Consider the following 25,532-nt stretch of genomic DNA (forward strand, 5'->3'; position numbering starts at 1 on the left):
CAAATAAAAGAAGGGGACACACGTACAAATTTTGTCATCCTCACAAGCCATGAGATTTGAATATCTGAATGAACATGCAGACCCTTTGGTAACATTCTCCATTAAACAGTCTGTACGTCTGCGAACTTGTGACAGCCTGCTGTAGTTTCAGTTCAGAGTGGATAATCATCTGGTTTTTTCAGATTAGTCATTGGTGATCAGTAAATTCTAATGGCTGGATCCTCTCATGGGAAAACTGCTTGTGCCTTTGCAGACCTAGCCTGGAAGCTGAGCTGCCTGATCGCAATGACAGCTTTGTTCATACAATAAAGAATGTGACTATAGTCACCTGACACTTTTGATTAGGAATTCTCTGCTTCCTAGACAAGACAAATCCTACGTGGTCTCCCCCAAACAGACAGATGACTGTCACTTCTCTATAAACCCTCTACATCCTAGAAACAACCCCATATGAGGAGGATTTCTCTTTTCCAGGATATACAGGATAGAAAGCATCCAGGGGAAGTGAGAATAGCATCTCTTTGTCTCAAGCCCAAACAGATGCTGCTTTTGCCTTTGTTCTACAAAAATAAATAAGAAAACACAAAAAAGTATACTCTAATATACATTAATTTGCATTTCATATAAAATTCTATAAATAAGTAAATATTAAGATGTTATTAGGAAGTTTTATTTTCATAGAAAAAGTATAATTGACTTGATTGTAGACTAAGTCCTCAATTCAGACAGCCATCAGTGTCAAGGAAAAAATCTAGCCAGGTGGCTCACATTGCCAAGAAAATACTATTGACCTGAATTACAGGCACCATGCCAATAATAATTACCATTTACTGAGTATCTATGTATTTATCATACTTTTGAAAACTCTACAAGGTAGCTATTATCCTCATTTTATAGATACGAAAACAGGAAAAGAATAGTTAAGTAATTTGCCCAAGGTCAGTGTTAGTATACACCTGAGGCAAAACTCAAAACCAACTCAACCAGACTCCAAAGATACCGCTTTTCCCACTCCGGAATAATGCCTCTCAAAAGAAAATGCATACAATAATAATATCTAACACTGAGTGCTTATTTTGTACTATGCACTTTACATTCCATCTCATTTAGCCCTCCCAATATAAGGCAGAGCTAAGATGAATTCATTTTTATAAGTGAAGAAACAACAGAACACTAAATGACTTATCCAAAGTCACAAAACTAGTATAGCAGTCCACCCAGAGAAGCAGTATTCACCACAAACACACACACACACGCACACATGCGCGTGCGCACACACACACACATAAGTACTATCACTTATTAAGCTTATCATGTAGCAGGCACTGTGCTATATACTTTTCTTTCTCATATAATCCCTCAAAGAGCAACAAAGATAAAAATTGAGATTTTTTTAAAAGTTCAACTATTACTCCTCAGATTTTTAGTCCTAATTTCAAAGAACTTTTTAAAATGTTGAGTTTAAGACAAAAAGTAGCCTATACCCAGAAGACAAATTTAGAGAGTCCACAATACCTCAAAAATAGAAATTCACTATGCTGCCAGAATTTTACCAATTGTACAATCTTCCTTAGTCCTCAATTGCAAACAGATCCTAAACTAGCATTTACCATTTTGCTATTTGTCAGTTGCTTTGCCAGGAGCTTTCTATTTGTTAATTAATTGTTAACTGAGATTAAAAAGGAAGTAAGTAACCAACCCAAGAACCACAGAGGCAGTAAGCAATGGAATGAGATGCAAACCCACATCTACTCCAAAGTACCAGTCTTGAAATATTCCATACCTTAAAATCTAAGGACTTTACTATGTGATATATCCAGATTGAAGAAGGGAGGGGGGCACAGAGTTCCTACATTTAAGAGTAGGAATAATCTTGGAAACCAGAAACTAGTCACTCCATCCTTGAATTATTTGAGAAACACTTAAATGATTAATTGGTTAACAAAAAGTACAAGAACATGGGACATTGGATAAAAACTAAAAATTTCTATAAAAGATTAGTCATGACTTTCCAACTTGGAGACAATAGAACTATAATGTGTCATAATTCCTGAAAATGACCCCCAAAAATGGAAGAAAAATAATTAAATATTTGCCCATAAGATGCCAAAGAATTTTTTTTTAATGTGCATGCCATGGATTAATTAATTCAAACATTTACTGGACATCTACTATACACTTAACACTACAGAATGGAAATTTAGAGATGAGTCAAACCTGTGGGCTCTCTATGCCCTAATACCTACAATAATGCAGGGGGTCTCAGCAGCTTCTCAATTTGCCACATACACCTTGTGCATTATCTAATCTCTTTTTTTTTTTTTAAAGATTTTATTTATTTATTTGACAGAGACAGAGATAGCGAGAGCAGGAACACAAGCCCCGGGAGTGGGAGAGGGAGAGCAGGCTTCCCGCCGAGGAGGGAACCCGATGTGGGACTCGATCCCAGGACCCTGGGATCATGACCTGAGCCAAAGGCAGACACTTAACGACTGAGCCACCCAGGCGCCCATTATCTAATCTCTTTAAAAATAAAGGAAAACAGGGGTGCTTGGGTGGCTCAGTTGGGTAAGAGTCCAACTCTTGATTTCAGCTCAGGTCATGATCTCAGGATCGTGAGGTGGGACTCCACACTGGGTATGGAGCCTGCTTAAGATTCTCTCTCTCTCTCTCTCTCTCTCCCTCTGCCCCTCCCGCCCCCCCCCATGCATGTACACACATCCTCTTTAAAAAATAAAAATAAAGGAAAACAAAAAGTTTAGCCCTTCCAAACAATTCTCCCCCACTCCCCAAAAACACTGCTTGGCCTCTTGAGCAAACCCTTAATCCTAGCCATTACTGACCTTGAATACAAAATAAAAATAAGAATATTTCAAAATATAGCAATTAAAGGGACAGCACAAGTTGCACATACCAGTTTCACAAATGGAAGCATTCATCTATAGGAGGCTGAACAGCTCTTACCACTGGTTCCTTAAATCACACTGCAAGTCACAAAGCATGCAGGTGTTTTAGTAAACTTAACATAAATAAAACAAAAAGAAAATGAAGTTAAAAGAAAACCACTCGTTATTTGATTTCAGAAGTTAATTTTTTCACTACACATTCAGACAATAATTACTTCCAAAATCTTAGGAAAGAGCCTTCATGATCTGATGCTTTTAAGGAGAAAAAAAGAAAAAGTGACCCTCATCTCTAGTCAAAATATCTGCCACTAAAATTAATCTTACCTGAATTCAAACACTCCAGGCTTTCCACAACTTCAATCATTAGGATAACAATTTTCAACTCTGTACTGATTTTTATGAACAAGATGGAAGAAAGATATAAAAGAAAGTTCTAACTAGTTATACTGATTTGTATTTTTATCCTGAAACTAAATCCCACTAAGAAGTTACAAAATGCTTTAGATTACGGAAGTGAGTAAAGTGACCTCCCTGGCTCACAAGTCTAACTACTGTTACATTTTAAAGATTATTTATTTGAGAGAGAGAGGTGGAATGAACAGGAATGAGCATGTGGCGGGGAGGGGAGCAGAGGGAGAGGGAGAGGGACAAGCAGACTCCGTGCTTGAACTGAAGTGAAACCAAGAGTCAACCAACTGAGCCACCCAGAACCCCTCTAACTATTGTTACATTTTTTTTTTTTTTAAGATTTTATTTATTTATTTGACAGAGAGAGACACAGCGCGAGAGGGAACACAAGCAGGGGGAGTGGGAGAGGCAGAAGCAGGCTTCCCACCGAGCAGGGAGCCCAATGTGGGGCTCGATCCCAGGACATTGGGATCATGACCTGAGCCGAAGGCAGACGCTTAATGACTGAGCCACCCAGGCGCCCCCTATTGTTACATTTTAAAGCCACAGTTAAAACTAAACTTCAAATATAAAAAAGTATGCCAATATAGTCTAAAAGATTCAAGCAAGTACAAATGTACAAAATGTTCAGTCTAATCCCATCAATTAATAAGCTAAAAGTTGGTAGAGATGCCCCAACATGAGAGTCTCAGTTAAGTTGGGAAGACAGATTCTGGTTTTCCCAAGACATTTTCATATTACTATATTGCTGGGAAATTTGAAGTTCAGTTTAACCAATAGTTAAGTTTTAATATAGTTAAGTTACAGCTGAGATAACAGTAAAATAAGCAAGTATTTCTACCATAAAAAACATAGCATAGGTTATAAATACAAAATAAAAAACTGTTCCTAATGGGTATGAATAGGCCCAGATAATAAATACATAGCCATAAACACAGTAAACCCAAGCAATCCCTTCTTGATTCCCAAAATTTACACTTGGGAATTTAACCATTGTAAACCAACACCCAAGCACAAATTGAGAAGTCAAGGGTTTTCTTTTCCCACTTAAATTTTCCAGCTTATCTTTTTAACACACAGCTAAATGTTATTTGTTGTACTTTCTTCCTAAAGGCAAAAAAATGAGGCAGAAATTCTCTCCTGCTTCTGAGCAAAGGAAATCACATAAAAACTCAAATATTTTATGTCAAAGTTACCACCTTTAAACCAAATCCTACAAATGGAAAATTATTTCCAAGAAAATTAGCACAGAAACCAGAGTAGTTAACTCCACATCTGAGCTTCACTTTTTTTCAAATACTAACAAATAATTTTTTCCCACTAGTCAGAACCCATCTCAGCACCTTAAAATTCTATCGCTGACTTTATTTTTTATTTATGTGTGTCATTTAAGTAATTTGTACCTAACATGTTAAATATGAATAGCCTTTCCTAATGGTCCCAGCACACTTCAATAACACCTGATGTTATGACAAAGCAGAAGATAAAAGTTTAAAAATGAAAAGATGAAGCCTTTCACAATTTGTCATAGTTTTGTCAAAATATGTCAAACTTCTATAAGCCAAGAACATACCTCAATGTGTCCTATCGAGAGAACGATGAAAATAAACAGTTGGAGAAACACAGACATGAAACTTATATTTGACATATCCTGAAATGAAACTCAAGTACTACAACCTGAAATAAATTCTAATCTGTTTTAGATAGTTATCTAGTACCTATATATTGTACTTTGGGGGAAAAAAATTCTCCATATCCTCCTTGCTTCACAAAAGTAAAACAGTATCCCAAATCACAGGTCACAAAGAGATGTACTTATACATGTTGTAGAAGATTCCTGTGTAACCTAAAAATAAGAAAAGGAGTGGTCAGAGGGCAAGGCTGTCTGGGCAGTGGGGATATCCAAGAGCATCCTAATGGACCAAGGCTGGGTTCTATGAAAATATCTTCATTTAACTATAGTAACAAGGCATTTTCCAGCAGTCTAAATACCAACTTCTAGTTTCTATCTCCTCACTTTCTGGTTTCCAACCAGTAATGCACCAAAATCCCCCACAGGAACTACTGTCCTTTCAGCTCAGTTCCACTATGAGGTATTTTCTACCTTTCAAAGTGAAAATTTTAGATTAGCATATTTCATAATGCAGAGTAACTTCTGCAAAATAATTTTTTTAAATAAAATGTCAGAGAAAAAGAGGGAAAAGAGGGAAAGGAGGGAGGGAAGGAGGATGGGAGGGACAGGCCTAATGCAAACAACTTAGAAAACTCAGCAAAACTGTATCTTAAAGGCTTTCTTCAAGTACATTTTTAAAACCAAATCAATAAATAGTAACTGGTTCAAGAAGAGCTCCAGAATTCTTTCCCCAAAGAACAATGCAATTTAGTACCAGGAATCACAGACTTTGTTAAAATTTCTAGCATCAAACAGGCTGTATACAATTAAACCTATGTTTTAACCTTACTTCATTCTATAGATAAAGGGGCTATTTATCCTGTTACACATATTCAAATCTTAGCAAGGTACCTTTGGATCTCCCTTAATGTACCTGAGTAAATGAATGTATAGCAAGAGACCAGCCAACAAATATATACTAAACAGTAATTATGTCCAGAGCATTCATATATAAAGTTTAAGGCAAGTCAACGCTTTCTGCTACATACTATTATAAATAACAGATCTTTTTCAAAATATTAACATGTTGGCTCAAATAAATTAAAGCTACTTCAAATGACACTTAAGACACTCGAGAAATAAGTATTCAATAATGACAGTTGACCATATGCTTCCTTCCCCCAAAATACAGAGAATATTATTGAGATTTCACCCTGACAAGAAAATGAAAACCTATACCGTGGTCTGAATAACATTCATATGGTCAAGTCTGTAATATAAGAGCACATCAGCATAAAAACAATGATAGTCTTTTGCTCTCGGGAAATGAGTAGATCAAAGAAGCAATATTAATTTGAAAGGATACATGTTTTCTATTAACAGTATAATTTAGGAATGTAAAAAGTATAACATACTATGTGTTTAATGGGGCAGTTGTAATTTTTAAAGATTTAAACAAAGTCTAGTTGGTTGAGAACTCACTATAACTCACAAATAAGATATTTTATTACTATTATTTACTAAATGCTTACTATGAACCAAACAGTGTCAGGCATTCTAGTTATCTTTTTGTTTATATTCACAACAATCACTGAACATTATAATTGCATTCCCACCTTACAAATGAAGGACTACATTCAAAAGATTAAATAATTTGTTCTAGCTAATACAGCTAGTTAAATATGGAGTCCAGATTTGAAGCAACCAAATCAATACCACTTTGCAATGGTCTGTCTCCTGCAATGACTGCCCATAGGGCAGTTCGGAGGCCCATCTCAAGCCCAGTGGAGGGGTGGGAGGGAGGACTGGGTTAAATGGTTTAAAACATGCCTGCCTAGTTCCTTGCCCAAAGTTTCCATCTGAGGGGATTGTGGCTATAGGAGGTGCCATGACTCTTTGCACTGAAAAGAAAACTGATTCTTCTGTTCTACTTCCATGTGGGGGCTTTCACTTCTTGCTAGGAAGAGTGCAATACTGGAATCCTCAGCACATTTTCCAATCTACCTTTACCAGTAATAAAGCTCAATACTTCACTTTGTCCCACATTTGGCACCTTGTTTCTGTTCTCAATTAGTTAAGAACCTGGAGAGCTGCAGAAGTGACTCCATTAGACCCTCTTGAACCTCCAACTGGCATGCACAGTACAGAGAGACGTGCAGTATAGGTTTGAGATCAAGCAACTGTCATTAATACTAACAACATCAGGTGAACCACAGGGATGGCTATTATTTGCAAAATAAGTAAGATAACTTTTTTATGTTTAACCATAAAAGGTTTCAGAGATAATCTATTTTTGAACATGCACTTACTTCAATATATGAAATTTTCACACCATTTGGTCTGACTACTTTGAAAAAAACCTAAGTTAATACCACCAGCTTTTTTGTTGCTGCTCAGGAATTGGACTCTACCAGTGAGCTTAGTCCCACATTCTAACCCCAAGCCTTATTAGTCTGGCCCATCTTCTCTTTAATAATATAGAAGCCTTCCTAAACCCTTACTTACTTTGAGGAGCCAAATCTGATCGTTTCCTTGTGTACTGAATGCTTCAGACTCAGGTTTTCTCTATATTCCAGAAACTTCCCTGGTTACGCCCCAAGCATCTTCTAGTTTTGTTCTCTGTTCACTGGCTGATAAAAACTAGCAGGGCAATAAGCAAGCTGATCATGGCATACCGAGCAGTCATTAAACCAGAGGTAAAAACCAAGGAGAGGGCGCCTGGGTGGCTCCGTTGGTTAAGCGACTGCCTTCGGCTCAGGTCATGATCCTGGAGTCCCGGGATCGAGTCCCGCATCGGGCTCCCTGCTCGGCAGGGAGTCTGCTTCTCCCTCTGATCCTCCCCCTCTCATGCTCTCTGTCTCCCATTCTCTCTGTCTCAAAAAAATAAAAAAAATCTTTAAAAAAAAAAAAAAAAAACAAGGAGAAAGAACATAACAGGAATGTGGAAGGGAAAGGAAGAAGAAGAATGCAATGTTCCATGATCTGATTGACTAATCTGTTTTTTCTCAAACCGGTATACATGAATCCCCAAGCATAAACTGAGACATGCTGGGGATACACTAGGAAAATGAAGGTGAATGCTAAACCTGATATGTAGTATCAGCTTTCTTCATTCGCTCCAGTATTTCAAAGTTAATAGACCAGCAGTGAATGTTTCTTTTCTAAAGTAATTAAAATATTTCTATATTTAGGGACACCTAGGTGGTTCAGTCAGTTAGGCGGCTGCCTTCAGCTCAGGTCATGATCTCAGGGTCCTGGGATTGAGCCCCACATCAGGCTCCCTGCTTAGCAGGGAGTATGCTTCTCCCTCCCTCTCTCCCTCCACGCTCTCTCACATGCACTCTCTCTCTCAAATAAATAAAATTTTTAAAAAAATATTTCTATATTTATATAATCAGTATGCGAAGAAATGCAACATTCATATGAATTCTTAAGATAAACAGAGAATTTAAGAAATTGTCAAGCTACTCTGAGGTACATACTGAACTTCCAAGGGGTATTCTTACTCTCCTCTGCCTTTGGGGTTATGCAGGTAGTTTATAAAGCCCTATTTTACACAAATTTGGGAGTGTCTGGATTAACAACCTAGAAACTTTCTCCAACCCTTCCAAAAAGAGTCAATCACTGCCCCTACAGTGCGTCTACAAAATTTTACATTAATTTATATTCCTTCCCTAGCATTTATCATACCACATAATTATTTATGGGTCTATCTCATCAATTACAACTAGTTCCACTAAGACAGCAAGTACCCTTTATTCATCATTGTATTTCCAGCTCCCAGGAAAGTGTCAGGAACACAGTACCCCATCTGACAATATCACACCTGTTAAATGAATGAATGAATGGGTTAAACTTACACATTTCAAAGAACAATAATTTCTTTCTAGCAAGATCATTTCAACAAAAAGATTTTCTTAATGTTTTAATTACATTAGACAACCCATACAAATACCAAATCCAGATCCACTTTACAACTATAATGGGATTTGAAAAGCTCATTCATTCACCCATAGTCAGGAAACCACATTCCAAAGATTTAATAAAAAGGCAAAAGCAAAACACTAACTGCACACGGTTCTTTATACGAAGTATACCCTTTCAAATCAGAAAATTTCTGGTCATGCAAAAACAAAACTGTGATTAAAATGGAAAACCTTTACAAATGATGCCTGCCATTCTGTTTATCTTAACACATCTCATTAAGGGTGAGAGATCTTAAGACATAACACATCAGTATCACAGTATATTAGTTTAGCTTTAATTACCTATGCTCTACTTCTAGTTCTATACTTCAAACTTATCTAGTTCTCCAGAGGGCACATATCTCTACTTTACGCAGACTCACGAGGAAAACCTTAATTACTTTAGGAAAAAAAAAAAAAGCTACAATTATTAATAGTGCCTATGATCTTCCTAGCTTTTCAAAGCTTTCCATAAGATAATCAGAATTCTCAAGGTAGTATCAGTGAAAAATGGATGAATAACTATTTTTAAAAGGATAAGCAACATTTTCTCCTACATTCTAAAAAGGGCTCTATTTATTTTAGTATAAAATTTGCATGTTCTAATATTATCATCTCAAAAATTTAAATGTCCTATATTTTACTGAATAGATGCATACTTAAATGTACACATTTCCACTTAAAAATATACTACAGGCTGCCAATAATGTAACTAAGTGGCATTTTATTAGTTAATGCCCCCACAGTGTCTGACACATTGTATGCAATTAATAAACATTTGATTAATTAGGTCTACAAATACTTAAGCTTATTATATGCCAGACACTGCTTTAAGCAGGCATAGTAAACCTAACAGATATGGACCTCCTCTTCATGCAGACTTCAGTTTTGTGAAGAAGGCAGAAAATCAACAAACACACAAATATGTACTTCTCAAATATGGCAACTAGAATGAAACAAAACAAGGTGATATTAGTAGGGGGTATCCTACTTTAGACTGAAATATTAGGGAATATCAAGAATGCTTCTCTGAATCTGGGCATTTGAGATAAGATTTTCCATCCAAAGATTTGGGGAAAAGATCATTCCAGGTTATGGGAACAGCATGTGGAAAGGCCCTCCGTCAAGTTTCAGAAATCGAAAAGCCAGGGCACCTGGCAGCTCAGTCGATGGAGCATGCGACTCTGGATCTTGGGGTTGTGCATTCAAGCCCCATAATGGGTGTAGAGATTACTTAAAAATAAAATCTTAAAAAAAAAAAAGAGGAAATTGAAATGCCGGAATAACTTGATCAGAGAAAAACAAAGGAAAAATAGATTTCTGAGAAACTGGCAATGCGACAGATACCAGAGATTTGTAGCACATGTTAAAGATTTAAGGTTTTATTCTAAGTGCACTAAAAAAACTAAAATAAGGCATTATAGGTGAGGCATGTGCAAGAAAAACCAAGATACAGAATGCTAGAAGGCCTTGGTCCTACATCAAAAGCTTGGTAAGGTACACATAGATTCAAGTTAACATGTCTAAGGTGCATATGTGTTAGGTTTTTCATAATTCCCTGCTTTAATCAACTTTTTAAATTAACCCATCATCTTCCAGACATCATCACTCTCTCCTCCCTTTCCCTTTGTATGTCCATACCAGTAGGACAGTAAAATAGTCAAATAAAATGAAGAATAAAAGTACATCATAAAGACGAATTGGGAAATTAGCCTCTGAATAAGTGAGCTGACTAGTTCTTTACAGGTTAGGATGAAATGGGAACAGGGGTCTATGCAGAAGATACATACATTCTGAACTATTTAAATGTTTATAATGTGCATTATTTTTAAATCAAAACAGACTATATTTAACAAAAAAACAGACTATAATTATATTTCTCATTAGAAAACAATTTCAAATCATGTAACTGCTTAGCAAAATATCACCAAAATCTTTCAAAAATTCTTTCCACTTCATTTTTCATCAAAATGAAAAAGTGAGGATTAGCTATTACTTGTGAGATTAACAATCCTTGTAGGGCACCTGGGTGGCTCAGTCAGTTGAGCAGCCAACTCTTGATTTCGGCTCAGGTCATGATCTCAGGATGGTGGGATGAAGCCCCCAAGTCGGGGTCCATGCTGAGCACAGATTCTGCTTGAGATTCTCTCCCTCTCCCTCTGCGCCCCTCCCCCGCTTACTCTCTCTAAATAAATAAATAAATAAAATCTTCAAAAAAAAAAAAAAAATCCCTGCATCTTCATCTTCTACCTGAAACTCAAGTATGCCGAGAATTTCCTTGGAAATTTCTACCTACAATATTCTATTCGATAAACATCTTCCATTATTCATTGAAACATCTTTCATCTCTACCAAGTGAGTTTGAACATTAGTGTCCAAAAAGAGCTATTAGTCAACATTTAACTCTAATTTTTTTTTAATTTTAAACCAAATTTTAAAGTAAATGTACATAATGATCCATCCACAAAAATCTGTCCCGCTAAATACCCAGAAATATGTGAAAATACAATTACAAAGGCACACATATTAGCAATGTTTTCAACTGGGGCGCAGGGTAAGCGGGAGGAGGCAATCTAAACATCTAAAAAAAAGGACAATTCAGTAAGTTCCATGGTCTCATGCTGCCACAAAATTGTCAGTGAAAGATATTCAAAATATACTGTCTATGATAAGCTCTTTTTTTTTAATGTGTGTGTTCATCAAACAATATACGGGTTGAAGTAGAAATTCACTTTTTACCTTATCCTTCTTTTAAATGTATTACAATACACTACCCAGGATTTTAAAATAAAAGCAGAAAACGTCAAGAAATAACTATTTGAAGATACAATTTTACATTTCTTGAAATAGAAAAAATGATTTTAAGTAAAACCTAAAAGAAATAGGGGCGCCTGGGTGGCTCAGTTGGTTAAGCGACTGCCTTCAGCTCAGCTCATGATCCTGGAGTCCCTGGATCGAGTCCAGCATCGGGCTCCCTGCTCGGCGGGGAGTCTGCTTCTCCCTCTCCCCCTCCCCGTTTGTGTTCCCTCTCTCGCTGTGTCTTTCTCTGTCAAATAAATAAATAAAATCTTAAAAAAAAAAAAAAAAACTAAAAGAAATAAAATTTAAAATTACCCTCCAAAGTACTTTACTTCTGTCATTCTCAAAGCAAGGTGCATACAATTTTCTCCATTTCAAGTGGAATATTTACTTACTGAATAGTCTCTAACTAGTAGAGTCTGAAGTTAGACTTAAAAGGATTATAACGCATCTCCAGATCTCTCCACATTTCACAGACCCTATTAACAAACACAGAAGGACTGCAGAGAGCACGAACAGATCCCTCCTCTCTCTAAAATCACATTTCAATGGAATCTATAAGCCCTAAGAGGTCCTCTAATTTTGGACATAGGTGTATTTGACTGATGGAATCTAGGTATGTATCCATGCCCTAGATGAAAAGGGGATTGGGAATAAAGCACCTAACATTTTTAGCTTTTAGTAAAAAGGTGGCTCTGACTCATAAATTGGGGGAATATGTCAAATATAAGAAAGGGGTTCAAATGCTAAAAAGAGAAAATGACAAATGTTCACTATTCATAACAACAATGGTGGCATTCAGACAACCACATCACCCTAAACGACAATTATCAAGACTATATGGTAGTGGAGCCTAGCTAGCTCAGTCAGCAGAGGGTGCGACTCTTGATCTTGGGGTCATGAGTTCAAGCCCCATGTTGGGCATGCAGCCTACTTAAAAATAGAAAAAAAACCATATGATATCTAGACTCAAAAATATTATACCACAAATAACTTGTTGGTTATAAGGTAAAAAACAAACTTTATAACAGAACAATTAGATTTTGTCACCACTTTATCCAGTGATTAATCTCAACATCACTAAAACCAGGACAACCAGATATAATGCATTATGATCTACACAGCAGCAACTATAAATACTGATGCCCAAAATGTTTTAATTTAAACAAACTTTTAAATCTAGCTTTTAGGGGCGCCTCGGTGGCTCAGTTGGTTAAGCGACTGCCTTTGGCTCAGGTCATGATCTCAGGGTCCTGGGATCGAGCCCCGCATCGGGCTCCCTGTTCGGTGGGAAGCCTGCTTCTCCCTTCCCCACTCCCCCTGCTTGTGTTCCCTCTCTTGCTGTCTGTCAAATAAATAAATAAAATCTTTTAAAAATAAATAAATAAATCTAGCTTTTAGCTTACAGGAAATACAAAAAACAGAAAACAATGAAATAAGCCAGACAAATTCAAAATGTGGACCATTTTACAGGACAACTGTCTAAATGTCCGGACAGTCATGTGAAGAAAAAGGAACAAGTGGGGAGATGAGTTACTAAATGCAACTGCGTAGTCCTTGATTATGTCTTGATTTAACAAACCAGCAATAGAAGACATTGCTATGGGCTGAACTATGTCCCCCCCAAATTCATATCTTCAAGCCCTAACCCCCAATACCTCAGAATATGACTGTATTTAGAGGTAGGGCCTTTAAAGAGATGATTATGTTAAAATGAGGCCATTAGGGTGGGCCCTAATCCAATCTTACGAGTCCTTACAGGAAGATACAGAGATCCCAGTGATTTACACATACATTCATGTGTGAAAGACCATGTGAGGACAAAGAGAAAAGGTGGTCACTGATAAGCCAAGGAAAGAGTCCTCAGGAGAAATAAAATCTGCCCACATCTTGACCTTGGACATCCAGTTTCCAGAACTGTGAGAAAATACATTTCTGTTGTTTAAGCCACCCAGTTTGTTGGTATTTTGTCATAGCAGCCTTAGTAAACTAATACAGACACTTCAGGTACAAGTAGCAAAATTTTGATATGGGCTAGGTTTTTTACAATACTAAGAAATTGTTAGGTATAAGAATGTGAGAATGTGTTACGGTTATGTAAGAAAATGTTATCTTTTGGCCGTGCGCTGCGGCAGCCCGGGGACACTGGCCATGGCGGCCTTGCGAAGCTCGAGGAGGGCTTTTCTCCCTCCGCTCTGCCGTGCCTTCGCTGGCCCCGGCTGTCAGCTCGCCCCTGAGCGCGGCGCGGAGCGCAGGGATGCGGCGTCCGGCCGGGTCTCAGGATTCTGCCCTCCAAGAAAATCTTGCCATGATTGGATAGGACCCCCAGATAAACATTCAAACCTTCGACCCGTTTACTTTTACGTCCCCGAAAATGAATCACCGTTGGAACAAAAGCTAAGACAATTAAGACAAGAAACACAAGAATGGAACCAACAGTTCTGGGCAAACCAGAATTTGACATTTCGTAAGGAAAAAGAAGAATTTATTCACTCAAGACTAAAAGCTAAAGGCCTGGAACTGAGAGCTGGATCAGGTCAAAAAGCAACATTAGATGCAGAAGAAATGGCTGACTTTTACAAGGAATTTTTAAGTAAAAATTTTCTGAAGCACATGTATTATAACAGAGACTGGTACAAGCGTAATTTTGCCATCACCTTCTTCATGGGAAAAGTGGCCCTGGAGAGAGTTTGGAGCAAGCTTAGACCAAAACCAAAGACCAGCACCTAGGAGCCCACCCTGACCCGCCCACCGCCGCTGTCGGAGTTTCCTGGGAGTTTTCTGGGAGAAGCGGCTGCTCTGGGAATCCATTTTACAAGGGTTCTAAAAACCTGTAAGTGAACTGAGTCCCACGCCTACTTTATGGGGGCCCCTTGGCTTATGTCAGCACAGGGTGGACTGGGAGAGTGGGGGTCCTGGTGAGCTGTGGGCCATGTGACTCTGTCCTGACTGGGGATTCCAAGCTGGCCCTGGGTCATGGACATGATGTTAAATAAAACCCAACCACTGTGAAAAAAAAAAAAAAAAAAAAAATGTTATCTTTTAAAGATGCATTTAAATATTTACGGATAGAGGTGCCTGGGTAGCCCTGTCGGTGAAGTGTCCGACTCTTGATTTCAGCTCAGGTCATGATCTCAGGGTTGTGAGATCAAGCCCCATGTAAGGCTCCACGCTGGGCATGGAGCCTGCTTAAGATTCTCTCTCTCCCTCTGCCCCTTGCCCCTTAAATAAACAAATAAATATTTAGGGATAAAATAAATTTCTGTAATTTGCAGTGCTATACCAAAAAAAGACATGAAGATAACAAACTTTAAATGTAGATGGTTATGTGGCTACTAAGTAAACTATTTACTCTTTCTTATAAATTTGAAATTTTCCATAATGAAAAGTTAAAAACATATCTATATGAAACTGATTTAAAGAGAATTGAGGGGCACCTGGGTGTCTCAGTTGGTTAAGAGTCTGCCTTTGGCTCAGGGCATGATCCTGGAGTCCCAGGATGGAGGCTTGCATCAGGCTCCCCACTCAGCAGGGATTATGCTTCTCTCTCTGACCCTCCCCCCTCTCACGTGCTCTCTCACTCACTCTCTCCCAAATAAATAAAATCTTTAAAAAAATTTAAAGAGAATTGATTGTACAATAGAACAAAGATTCCCAAAATGAATGCCCACAATTAAAAGACATTAAAATGAGGAACAAAAGGAATACAAAAATACACAAAACTATAATTATACCTTCAACAAATATTTGAGTGCATACTATGTACTAAGTACTGTGCACATGGAGGTGAACAAGAGAGACATGGTCCTGCCTAATGCGGTTTACAATCTAATAGAGGAAAGATGTAATAAACAGAAATAAATACAAATAAACAGAAGAAAAAATATATAAATGTGTAATTTTTTTTTTAAAGACTTTATTCATTTGAGACACAGAGATACAGAGAGAGAGAGAGAGCATGAGCAGGGGGCAAGACAGAGGGAGAGGGAGAAGCAGGCTCCCCACTGAGCCAGGAGCCTGATATGGGGCTCGATTCCAGGACCCTGGGATCAGGACCTGAGCCGAAGGCAGACCCTTAACGACTGAGCCACCCAGGCGCCCCCCCCCCCGCTTTTTTTTTTTTGAAACAAATTCCTCTTCCATCTCTAAAAGGGAGTTCCTCAGAACTCTATTCTGGGCCTCTTCTCTTCTACTTAATCTCAATTAGCACTTTTCAAACCCAAACATCTCTCAAGTTTTATAACCATATGTCAAATTGCCTACAGACATCTACAATATTTACTTCATAGACATCAAACCTTGAGCTCATATTTTCTTTCCCCAAAACTGTGTTCCTCCTTTAATCCCTCTTGATAAAGAGATCCAAAAATACCTTCTCTCACCCCTAAATCTAATATGTCACAAAGTCCTATTGCTTTTACCTCACAAGAACTTCTTAAATCTGTTTATTCCTCTCCAACTTCACTACTTCCAACCAATTCCCTTACCTGGATTACTGTAATAGTTTTTTAAACTGCCTTCCTGATTCCAGCCTTACTCATCTCCAAATTCATTCTACCTAAGGTAAACAGGCAACATCCAATATTATCATATTTTTGTTAAATAAGATTTTTAAATTACTCTTGCCAAATACTGAAGCATATTTCCTTCAAGCATCACTCAAAAGCTAGTCCTAAAATAAAACTAGCCCATAAGAGTAATTCTCCCAGCTAAATAATCCTCGTTTAAAAAAAAAGTTACCTGAATTAAAAACAATACTTAGAAATATTTGGGAAGCACAGTGTCCCAACATTTCTCCATAACATTCAACTATCACCAAAATATGTTACACTTGGGTTGTCAAATAAAACACAGGACACCCAATTTAAATTTCAGATAAACAATAGTTTTTAGTATAAATATGTCCCAAACATCATGTATATTTTTACTTCCTAGATCTGGCAACCCTAGTTATACTAACAAAATTATCACAGCAAGCAAAACCTGACTTTAATTTTAATTTTTTCAATATAGAGGTTACTTAAATTTAGGGGAAAAAAACTCCATAATCCTACCATGCTAACACAATTAGCATTTTAGTGCATTCCTCTTTTTCTTATATACTTTAAATGTTATATTCACCCTTCCTTAAATGTATAGGCATTTCATTATGCTAACACATACACCTGCTTTTCTATCTTTTCCCTTTTTCTCTGTAGTTATTTCTTTAGAATACTCTCAGAAATGAAATTACTAAATTGAAGGTTTATTAAAAAGTTATGAGCAGTCTAACAATTCTAGATACATACTGGCAAATTACAAACTACTAGCAATATTTGATATGCCCACTTTACTAAAATCTAACCAGCCTTATGTTATTAGTATTTTCCAAAAAAACTGAAATAGGTATAAAATAGTATTTCATTTTGCTTTAATAAGCCTTTCTTTGGTTACTGATAAGATCTAACATTCTTCTACCAGTTGCTTATATCTCCTCTGCTATCAACTATCTGCTCATTTCCTTTACCTATTTCAAAAAATAGTTTTGTTCTTTATAATAAAGCTTTCCCAAGTGAAGAATGAAAGTGCCAAATGTCTAAAGTTATAGTCACATGAACCAAATGAAAAACTATAGTTTATTTCTTCAATCCTCATCATCTTCCAGAAATTACATTTTTATATACTCTCATTTTATATACATACATTATATCAAGTTTCATTTAAATTCTCATGATTAAAAATAATTAAGAAGTTGAGCTGACTCAAATTTCCTGATATTTAAATACCATTTCTGTTCAACCTAGTACTTGGATATGCCAAAGAAACTTCTCTTAATTAATTTGATCATGGAAACAGAAATCATGTTGCAGATCTACTCTCTTTAATAATCCAGATACACCAAGAAACCTGATTTTGCAATGAGAGTTTACTCTCCAATGCTGTCAGTAGTTCTTGCAAATATAAATATGCACTACTGGTTTCAACAGAAGACAGAGTAAGAAAGTAATTCAGTCAGTCAGCACAAATTCATCAATGCCATTAGAACAGACCTCAAAGCTCACAACAAGCTAACAGCAGGCCTTTAAATGGCAGGGATTTTTGAGATAACCTAATTTAATCTCTTTCCTCTCCATCCCCCACCCACTTTGCAAAGGAAGAAATCAAGGCAAAATGAAGTGAAAAAACTTTCAAGAAAGTCTTAAAGCTAGTTAAGAGCAAGAATATCTGCTTCATTCTGCAATCAACCAAATTTTATTGAGTGGCTTTATTCAAAGCTCTATATACCAAAAGTGAAAAAACGGGCGCCGGGGTGGCTTAGACGGTTGAGCAGCCAATTCTTGATTTCAGCTCAGGTCTTGATCTCAGGGTTATGAGACCTAGCTCTGCACTGAACTCTGCACTCATTGGGGAGTCTGCTTCGGGATTCTCTCTCCCTCTGCCCCTCCCCCTCTAAAATAAATAAATTTTTTTTTTTTTTTAGTGAAGAAAACAGTGAAGTCCTTCCTCTCAAAAAGCTTACATGCTACTAGGGGATGGGAAGAAAAGAGTAAATAAGGAAAGAAAGAGGGAGGGAAGGAAGGAAGTTTCTATGACAGGGGTAAGTATTTTGAATTCAACTACATTGGGCAACGTGGGAGAACAAGACTAGAACAGGGTACCACTTCAGATTGGGTGGTTTGGGAAAGGCTTGAAGAAAATGAAAAAAGAGCTGAGATCTGAATGACAAGAAGACAGGCACAGGAAAATAGAAGGAGAGAACATTCTGATTAGAGATGCTCTTATATCCAAGTATTCATCAAGGAGTAAAGGGTAAAGGGAAGGTGGGTTGACAATGCTTTTTTTTTTTAATCAAAACATGTACCATTTAAGTACAAAAGATATTACAAAAAGATTTAATAATAATAAATTTAATAATAATAATAATAAATATGGCACAAACATGATTTTTCCCAAGTGATAGACATATCAAGATAAAATACTATCATAGGAAAATATCTAAATCATGATGATTTAAATTCACTACTTAGATATTTCAATGATCACATTTAAAGATAACAAAGTAAACACACTTCCATTTCCAACTTTTCTATTAATTTTGACACCAGCATATACAACAGCCTAGGACTTTTTTCCAGCAAAACTATGTATCTTAAATGATGCTAGGGATATTGGGCTCAGAGAGTAAGATGTTTGTTTCAGCCAATAATTCTGCTCTTTTTATTTTTTTTTTATTTTTTTTTAAAAAGATTTTTTATTTATTCATTTGTCAGAGAGAGAGAGAGAGAGCACAGCAGAGGGAGAAGCAGGCTCCCTGCTGAGCATGGAGCCTGATGCGGGACTCGATCCCAGGACCCTGGGATCGAGCCCCACTGATGAGCTCCCTGCTCAGTGGGGAGTCTGCTTCGCCCTCTCCCTCTGCCACTCTCCCTGCTCATTCTGTCACTCTCTCTCTCTCAAATAAATACAATCTTTTAAAATAAAATAAAATAAAAATCAGTTATTTTTAATACATGTATATATTACTTTCCCACTACAGTCAAGTTCCTGAAGGACATGGTTTATGCCTCCTACTTCTACACATTCCCCCATAGCACAGAGCCGTGTGAACAGTAGAGATATAGAGGGGGAAAAAATACATCATTCCTAGAATGTCTTAACACGTTATCACAAAGGAACAATTCAACAGTCCATAAGCCTTGAATAAATTGGACTCAGCTCAATGAAAAATAACTCTCTAATCAAGTAAGTAGTTTAGTATCCTAAGCATTTTAGTAACTAAGAATAAAAATAAAACAAACAAAAAAAACACTCAGCTGGTTTATGAGGTTTTAAGCCAGAATATAAATGTTATGCCACATCTGATCAATCTGGTTCCACCCATAAACCTTCATATAGAGCCACAGGCCCTCCCCATCCATGTCTCCTGTTTGAGGTCAAGAGCACTGGCATAAAATTTCTGCCATCATTCCCCAGGTCATCCAATTCTCCCTCCCCCTATTTAAAAAAAAAAAAAATTTTTTTTTTTTTTAATTATCTCTATGCCCAATATAGGCTCAAACTCATGACCATGATATCAAGAGTTGCATGCTCAGGGCGCCTGGGTGGCTCAGTCGGTTAAACGACTGCCTTCGGCTCAGGTCATGATCCTGGAGTCCTGGGATCGAGTCCCGCATCGGGCTCCCTGCTCAGCGGGGAGTCTGCTTCTCCCTCTGACCCTCCTCCCTCTCGTGCTCTCTGTCTCTCATTCTCTCTCTTGCAAATAAATAAATAAAATCTTTAAAAAAAAAAAAAAAAGAGTTGCATGCTCTACCAATTGAGCCAGCCAGGCACCCCTCCTTCCCTCCCCCTATTTTTTTGGTCTGCTGCTGTCAATTAAAGTTACTAAAGGGGCGCCTGGGTGGCTCAGTCAGTTAAGTGTCTGCTTTTGGCTCAGGTCATGATCCCAGAGTCCTGGGATCAAGCCCCAGGTTGGGCTCCTTGCTCAGCAGGGAGTCTGCTTCTCCCTCGCCCTCCATCCCTCCCCCTCCCCCTGCTCATGGTCACTCGCTCTCACTTGGTCTCACTCCATCTCACTCTCTCTCTCTCAAATAAATGAATAAAATCTTAAAAAGAAACTAAAGTTACTAAAAGGAATACTGAGGATTCTGGCTTGGTTAATAGGGCCAAGAATACCTACCTGTACAGGGTACCTTCTATACACCAAGCACCTATCTTATTTCTTAAATTTCATGAGGTCATGAACTATCATTACTTTCATTTTACAGATACATAAACCCAGAAGTAAAGTTACTTATCCAAGGTCACACAGCTAATAAGTCTGTCAGATTCAGGATTCTTTACTCCCCAAGAAACAGATCAATAACAATCCCATCATAAAAAGGTCAAGATGATGGCCATACAAAGCATAACCACCAACATTAAGTGAACAAGGTCAGAAAGCAGCAAGGCCTAGAAAAGAAATTCTACAATCTTTCCACCTACTTTAAACCCACTGCCATCATAACAATTACAAGTTTGACAAGGGCGAGGAAAAGTTTTTCTGGTTGGTAATCCAATTTGGAAACTAAATAATTTACTGCCATCTAGTTCAAAGATTGTATTTTTATGTAGCAGTTATTTTTCATTTTAAGACATTTTCATTAATAAGAGTAATGATAGATCCAATTCGGCTCTAACATAGTTTACAAATTCACTTAAAAAGTATTACTGAAAATCCTACTAAGTGCCCAATACAAGAAGAAAGAAAGGAGAAAGGAGAGAACATTTATGAGAATTTAACTATGTGCCAGGAACATAGCTATGTCTCCTCTAGATTCCTTACCTTATTCAAGACAAGTAACCCTAGAGGCACTTGAGTGACTCAGTCGGTTAAATGACTGACTCTTGATTTCAGCTCAGTCATGATGTCAGGATCATGAGATCAAGCCCCTTGTCGGGCTCTGCACTCAGTGTGGAGTCTGCTTAACCCCTCTCCCTCTGCTCCTCACTCCACTTGTGCTCTATCTCCAAAACAAAAATAAAGTCTTAAAAAAAAAAACCTATGCAGTAAATGCTATTATCCCTATTTTACAGATAGACTTCCCCAATGACACAAAGAGCCAAGATCCAAAGCTAAGGTAGACAAATTTCAGAGCCCTAAACAAAACAGTTTTTGCTCTTTAAAAGCCTATACTGTAGTCTAACGCAGAAACAGCTAACTTAAAATACAATGTTTTAGTATCACAATAGGGAGGAAAACAGAATGCTCTGAAAGCACATATGAGAGAGTCTACAGTTTCAGTAAAGGCTTTCAAGATGATGATGTCTATGCTAAGACCACAGCTACGAGCCATCCAGAACAGAAAGGCGATCTAGTTCACACTCTTTAAAAATACCTGGTACCCAAATGGTCAAGGACCTAACTCTGATACATTATATGAGCAAATAGTTTCTAACCAATGTTACATAGCAAATACCTTGCTGAACTATGTCTAGTATTTTGTAAAATCTGCAGGTCTAGGGCGCCTGGGTGGCTCAGGTCATGATCCTGGAGTCCCAGGATCGAGTCCCGCATCGGGCTCCCTGCTCAGCAGGGAGTCTGCTTCTCCCTCTGACCCTCCCCCCTCTCATGCTCTCTCTATCTCATTCTCTCTCTCAAATAAATAAATAAAATCTTTAAAAAAAAAATCTGCAGGTCTATGTGTGTCATATATAAGAAGAAAATTAAATCTATGGTTATTCAAAGCCCTTTGGAAATCAATCATTCTGGATAAGCAATTTGATAACTGAAATAAGAGTTTACCCTCTGGTTTTCATACTACAGTTGGTCTTTGAACAATGCAGGGGTTAGGGGTATCGACCCCCTTGCAGTCAAATTTCACATATAACTTTTGACTCCCCAAAAATTTACCTATTAATAGCTGATTGTTAAAAAAAAAAAACAATACTACTACTAAGGAAGAAACAATTGGCAATTTTAAATAAAAGCTGTTAAAATGAAAAAAAAAAAATAGCCAGATGTTGACTGGAAGCCAACGATTGTTATGTTACTGGTAACATAAACAATTGAATAACATATATTTGATATGTTATATGCATTATATACTGTATTCTTACAATAAAGTAAGCTAAAGAAAATGTTATTAAAATCATAAGGAAGAGAAAATACATTACAGTGCCATATTATATTTATCAAAAAAAAAAATCCACGGATAAGTGGACCTGTGCAGCTCAAAACCACATTGTTCAACACTCTGTTGTATTCCATATAAAAAACTTTCTAAGCTAAATACTTTAATGCCCTCATAAATGTACTACACAGACCATATACTTAACCTTTTCTTGGTAAGAGAGAATCTCACAAATTTCCATTATTATTCTATACTATTAGAAATATATTTGATACCTTAAAACTAATTATGTAAGGTTGTTTTCTTTATGCTATCTATAGTTTTTAGATTTGGGATTTTTTATAGTTTTTCCTATTCTTCACTGCTATCATCTCAGCAATCTCACTATCCTGTTATCAGTATGTATGTATATGACAGCATCTCACCTCTTCTAAATTATTCCTCCTAATCCGCTACCTTAGAAACCACAAGCACCACATTTAAAATAAGTTATCAGTGAGAGCTAAAAAGCTTTATTTAAAAAAATTACTTATAAAAATGACATCTACTTTAGGGATTTTACAATGATTCAGAAAGATGAGGAGCTGCCTACACTGGGTCTACAAAGGTAAAGAGTTGCAATTTCAGATTTTCATACCTCTAGTTAAAATGTCTCTCTTGCCTTCTTTCACCTCAACTCAGATACTTCAGGCAGCCTTACCTGAAACCTCAGACCAGGTTACATAACCCTCTGAAGCTTTCCTATACGACACATTTTATCCTGCCCCATCCTTGCTAAACTCCACTGTATATATGTTTCTCCAGTATGACTATCAGTCCTTAACAGTCTCTTACCCGTGCTTCTTGAGCACAGAACCTATACTCTGACTTATAAATAAATGCCTGTTGAATAAAACAATGTCAGAGAATGAAACTGAATTTATGGCCATAAAGCCGTAACACTCCATACAATTAAAAACGACCTTTCATACCCATAATGATATTAACTTTCTTCTGCAAATATACACTCAGGACATCTAAATTTAAGGGAAAGTCATATGAAAATTATTAAGTACAAGCATGTGACAACATACTATTAAACCTTTTTTACCTACCACACCCTGAAAAACATCTTTTTATCTTGGGGGGGAGAAAAGCAAAAATACATAACTATATTTTTCCCAAGCAACTACATATTTTTGTTCAACCTAAGTGCAAAGAATTGACATTTAAAGAATAGTAATTGTTGATGATCCAAGCTAAAATAAAAATTATCTTGGCTGTATCCAGCTACTTTAAGGTGTTAGAAGAAGAGTCACCCATTACAGGATTCATAGATTCCTGATGTTGCAAGGGTCTTAGAAGTTACCTCATGTTATAATACTCCTCCTCATTGCAGAAAGAATTCACTTCACTAGAGATCATCCAATCCACTAGCTATTCAATGCACCCCTACATTTCTTCTTTCCTCTTTCACTCACTGACCCTCTGGACCCACACAAAATACTATGCAAATAGTAGTCTTTCAAATATCTGTTCAACTTATTTTAGTAATTACAAAGTAATATAGGTGCTTATCTATTTCCAAGACTCCTTTGGCTCCTCAAAAATTATCCAGTAAAACAAAAACACGAGGCACATTTACAGGTGTTCTTTTGTAAACCTTAGTTTTCTTAATTCTCATAACCACCCTATGAAATAGGCAAGATAAGTATCATCACCCCATTTAAAGAATCATCAATAAAGAGTAGTAGTTGAGAGTCACTATGAAGCTGATTTAGGAGCAAAGGAGACCTGCCTCTTACGAGCTGGATGATTCTAAGCCATTTCCTCCTCCCACAAACTGGGAATGATAGTATAATAGCTCCTACCCCATATAGTTATTGTCAAGATTAAGTAGACAATGCACAGTATCTCGTATAACTAATCCACTAAACAATTAAAGTTAGTTCATTATTATCACGCAAAAAAGAAATCACTTTTTTGGTAAATCACTTTTCCTCTCTGAATTTCACAGCAGCACTGGATCAAGAATTAAGGTCCTGTGTTCCACCTACCTTGTCTTCCACAAAACCAAAAAGTGTTTTTAGTTATTTGCAGCTTAATGACTATTTTTGTCCATCCCCATCCCCCAGCCCAACCACAATTTTTTAAATCTACTATTATCCTCTTCCAAATAAAATTCTCCAAAGTACAAAAATTGCTAAAGCTCTCTATTTTAAAAAGTAAATTCCCCTCAGTGGACTATAATAAAGTTCCACTACGATTAGCATGCAAACAATGAAATTTATATGTAAAATGGGAAGTACCACATTAACTGCTAAACAAACTGGTTTCTCTAACCTATTATTAAATTAACTTTTAAAAACTTTATCTGATATCTTCAAATGGTAGAGAGTGCTATATTACTGTTTGTGAAAACAACTATAACAGGAGAAACCTGTTTCACCTATCAAAACTATTGACAATGTTGACAGGAAATCTAAAATGCATTTCAGAATTAAAAAAAAAAAAAACTTAGAGACCTAGACTCATTTGTGAAAAATTAAGCTATATAACTCATGCATAAAAATTTTATAGGTTTGCTTGTATAGGTAAACCAGTGGTCCTAGGATTTGAATAATAATAATATTCTAGAATATTGAGGGAAAAATGGATGGAGGAAAGAAGACATTAACTGAATTACAATTCAGTACCAAACCTGATAGGCAGTAGTTCATCGTTCCCCAAAGACTAGGACAAGGGCAAATCAAAACATTAGTCCAAACATGATCCTTAACAAACAGTAGGCCAAATATGACACAAAGATTTAAAATGAAAGAATACATAAATACATACATACATACATACATAAATAAATAAATAAATAAATAAATAAAAATAAAATGAAAGAATACAGTTCATGAGGGAAGAGCTTTGCGGAAATAGTAAATGAATGAGGTCTGATGGCCTCAGATGCTAAAGTAACAAAATTACTATAAAAACAACCTCAGAAACCATACTGTCTGCCAGTATATGTATGTATAGGCTCCCTTCAGTGGTTGACTTTTCACGAAACTAAAATACAATCTATTCAAAATGTCATACCAAGATAAATTACTCCAGAGAGACTACTCAAGGAAATTCCGGATAACCATTCTAAGAACCATTTGCATTTGTACAATGCTCTTAGCAGAGGGCCTCAAAATGACGAATACATCTTGAAGTACAGAATAAATATTCTATATGGTTTATCAAAAATTAGTGTTCTGTCTCTTAAGCCTGCAACAGTGAA

The 25,532-nt window shown here is 36.8% G+C and overlaps 2 protein-coding genes across 3 annotated transcripts in view; one reads left to right on the forward strand and one right to left on the reverse strand.

Moving 5' to 3' along the window:
• Window positions 1-25,532, reverse strand: part of RABGAP1L (RAB GTPase activating protein 1 like) — a 776,559-nt gene that overhangs the window by 743,232 nt on the left and 7,795 nt on the right. The window lies entirely within an intron of this gene.
• LOC110574141 (cytochrome c oxidase assembly factor 8-like) lies at window positions 13,815-14,695 on the forward strand. Of its 2 annotated transcripts, XM_044915945.1 has the most exons (2): window positions 13,815-14,226; window positions 14,318-14,687. In XM_044915945.1, exons 1-2 carry the CDS (start codon window positions 13,842-13,844, stop codon window positions 14,431-14,433), a joined length of 501 nt encoding a protein of 166 aa, XP_044771880.1. In that variant the 5' UTR covers window positions 13,815-13,841; the 3' UTR covers window positions 14,434-14,687. The 2 variants fall into 2 exon arrangements, with proteins under 2 accessions (XP_044771880.1, XP_021538491.1); XM_021682816.2 differs by having other exon boundaries at window positions 13,815-14,695.

Source organism: Neomonachus schauinslandi, chromosome 6 (genome assembly GCF_002201575.2).
Source record: "Neomonachus schauinslandi chromosome 6, ASM220157v2, whole genome shotgun sequence".
Taxonomy (NCBI): domain Eukaryota; kingdom Metazoa; phylum Chordata; class Mammalia; order Carnivora; family Phocidae; genus Neomonachus; species Neomonachus schauinslandi.

Excerpts from the sequence above, each read along its gene's own strand:
- LOC110574141 (XM_021682816.2), top strand. The coding sequence starts at position 13,842 with ATGGCGGCCTTGCGAAGCTCGAGGAGGGCTTTTCTCCCTCCGCTCTGC.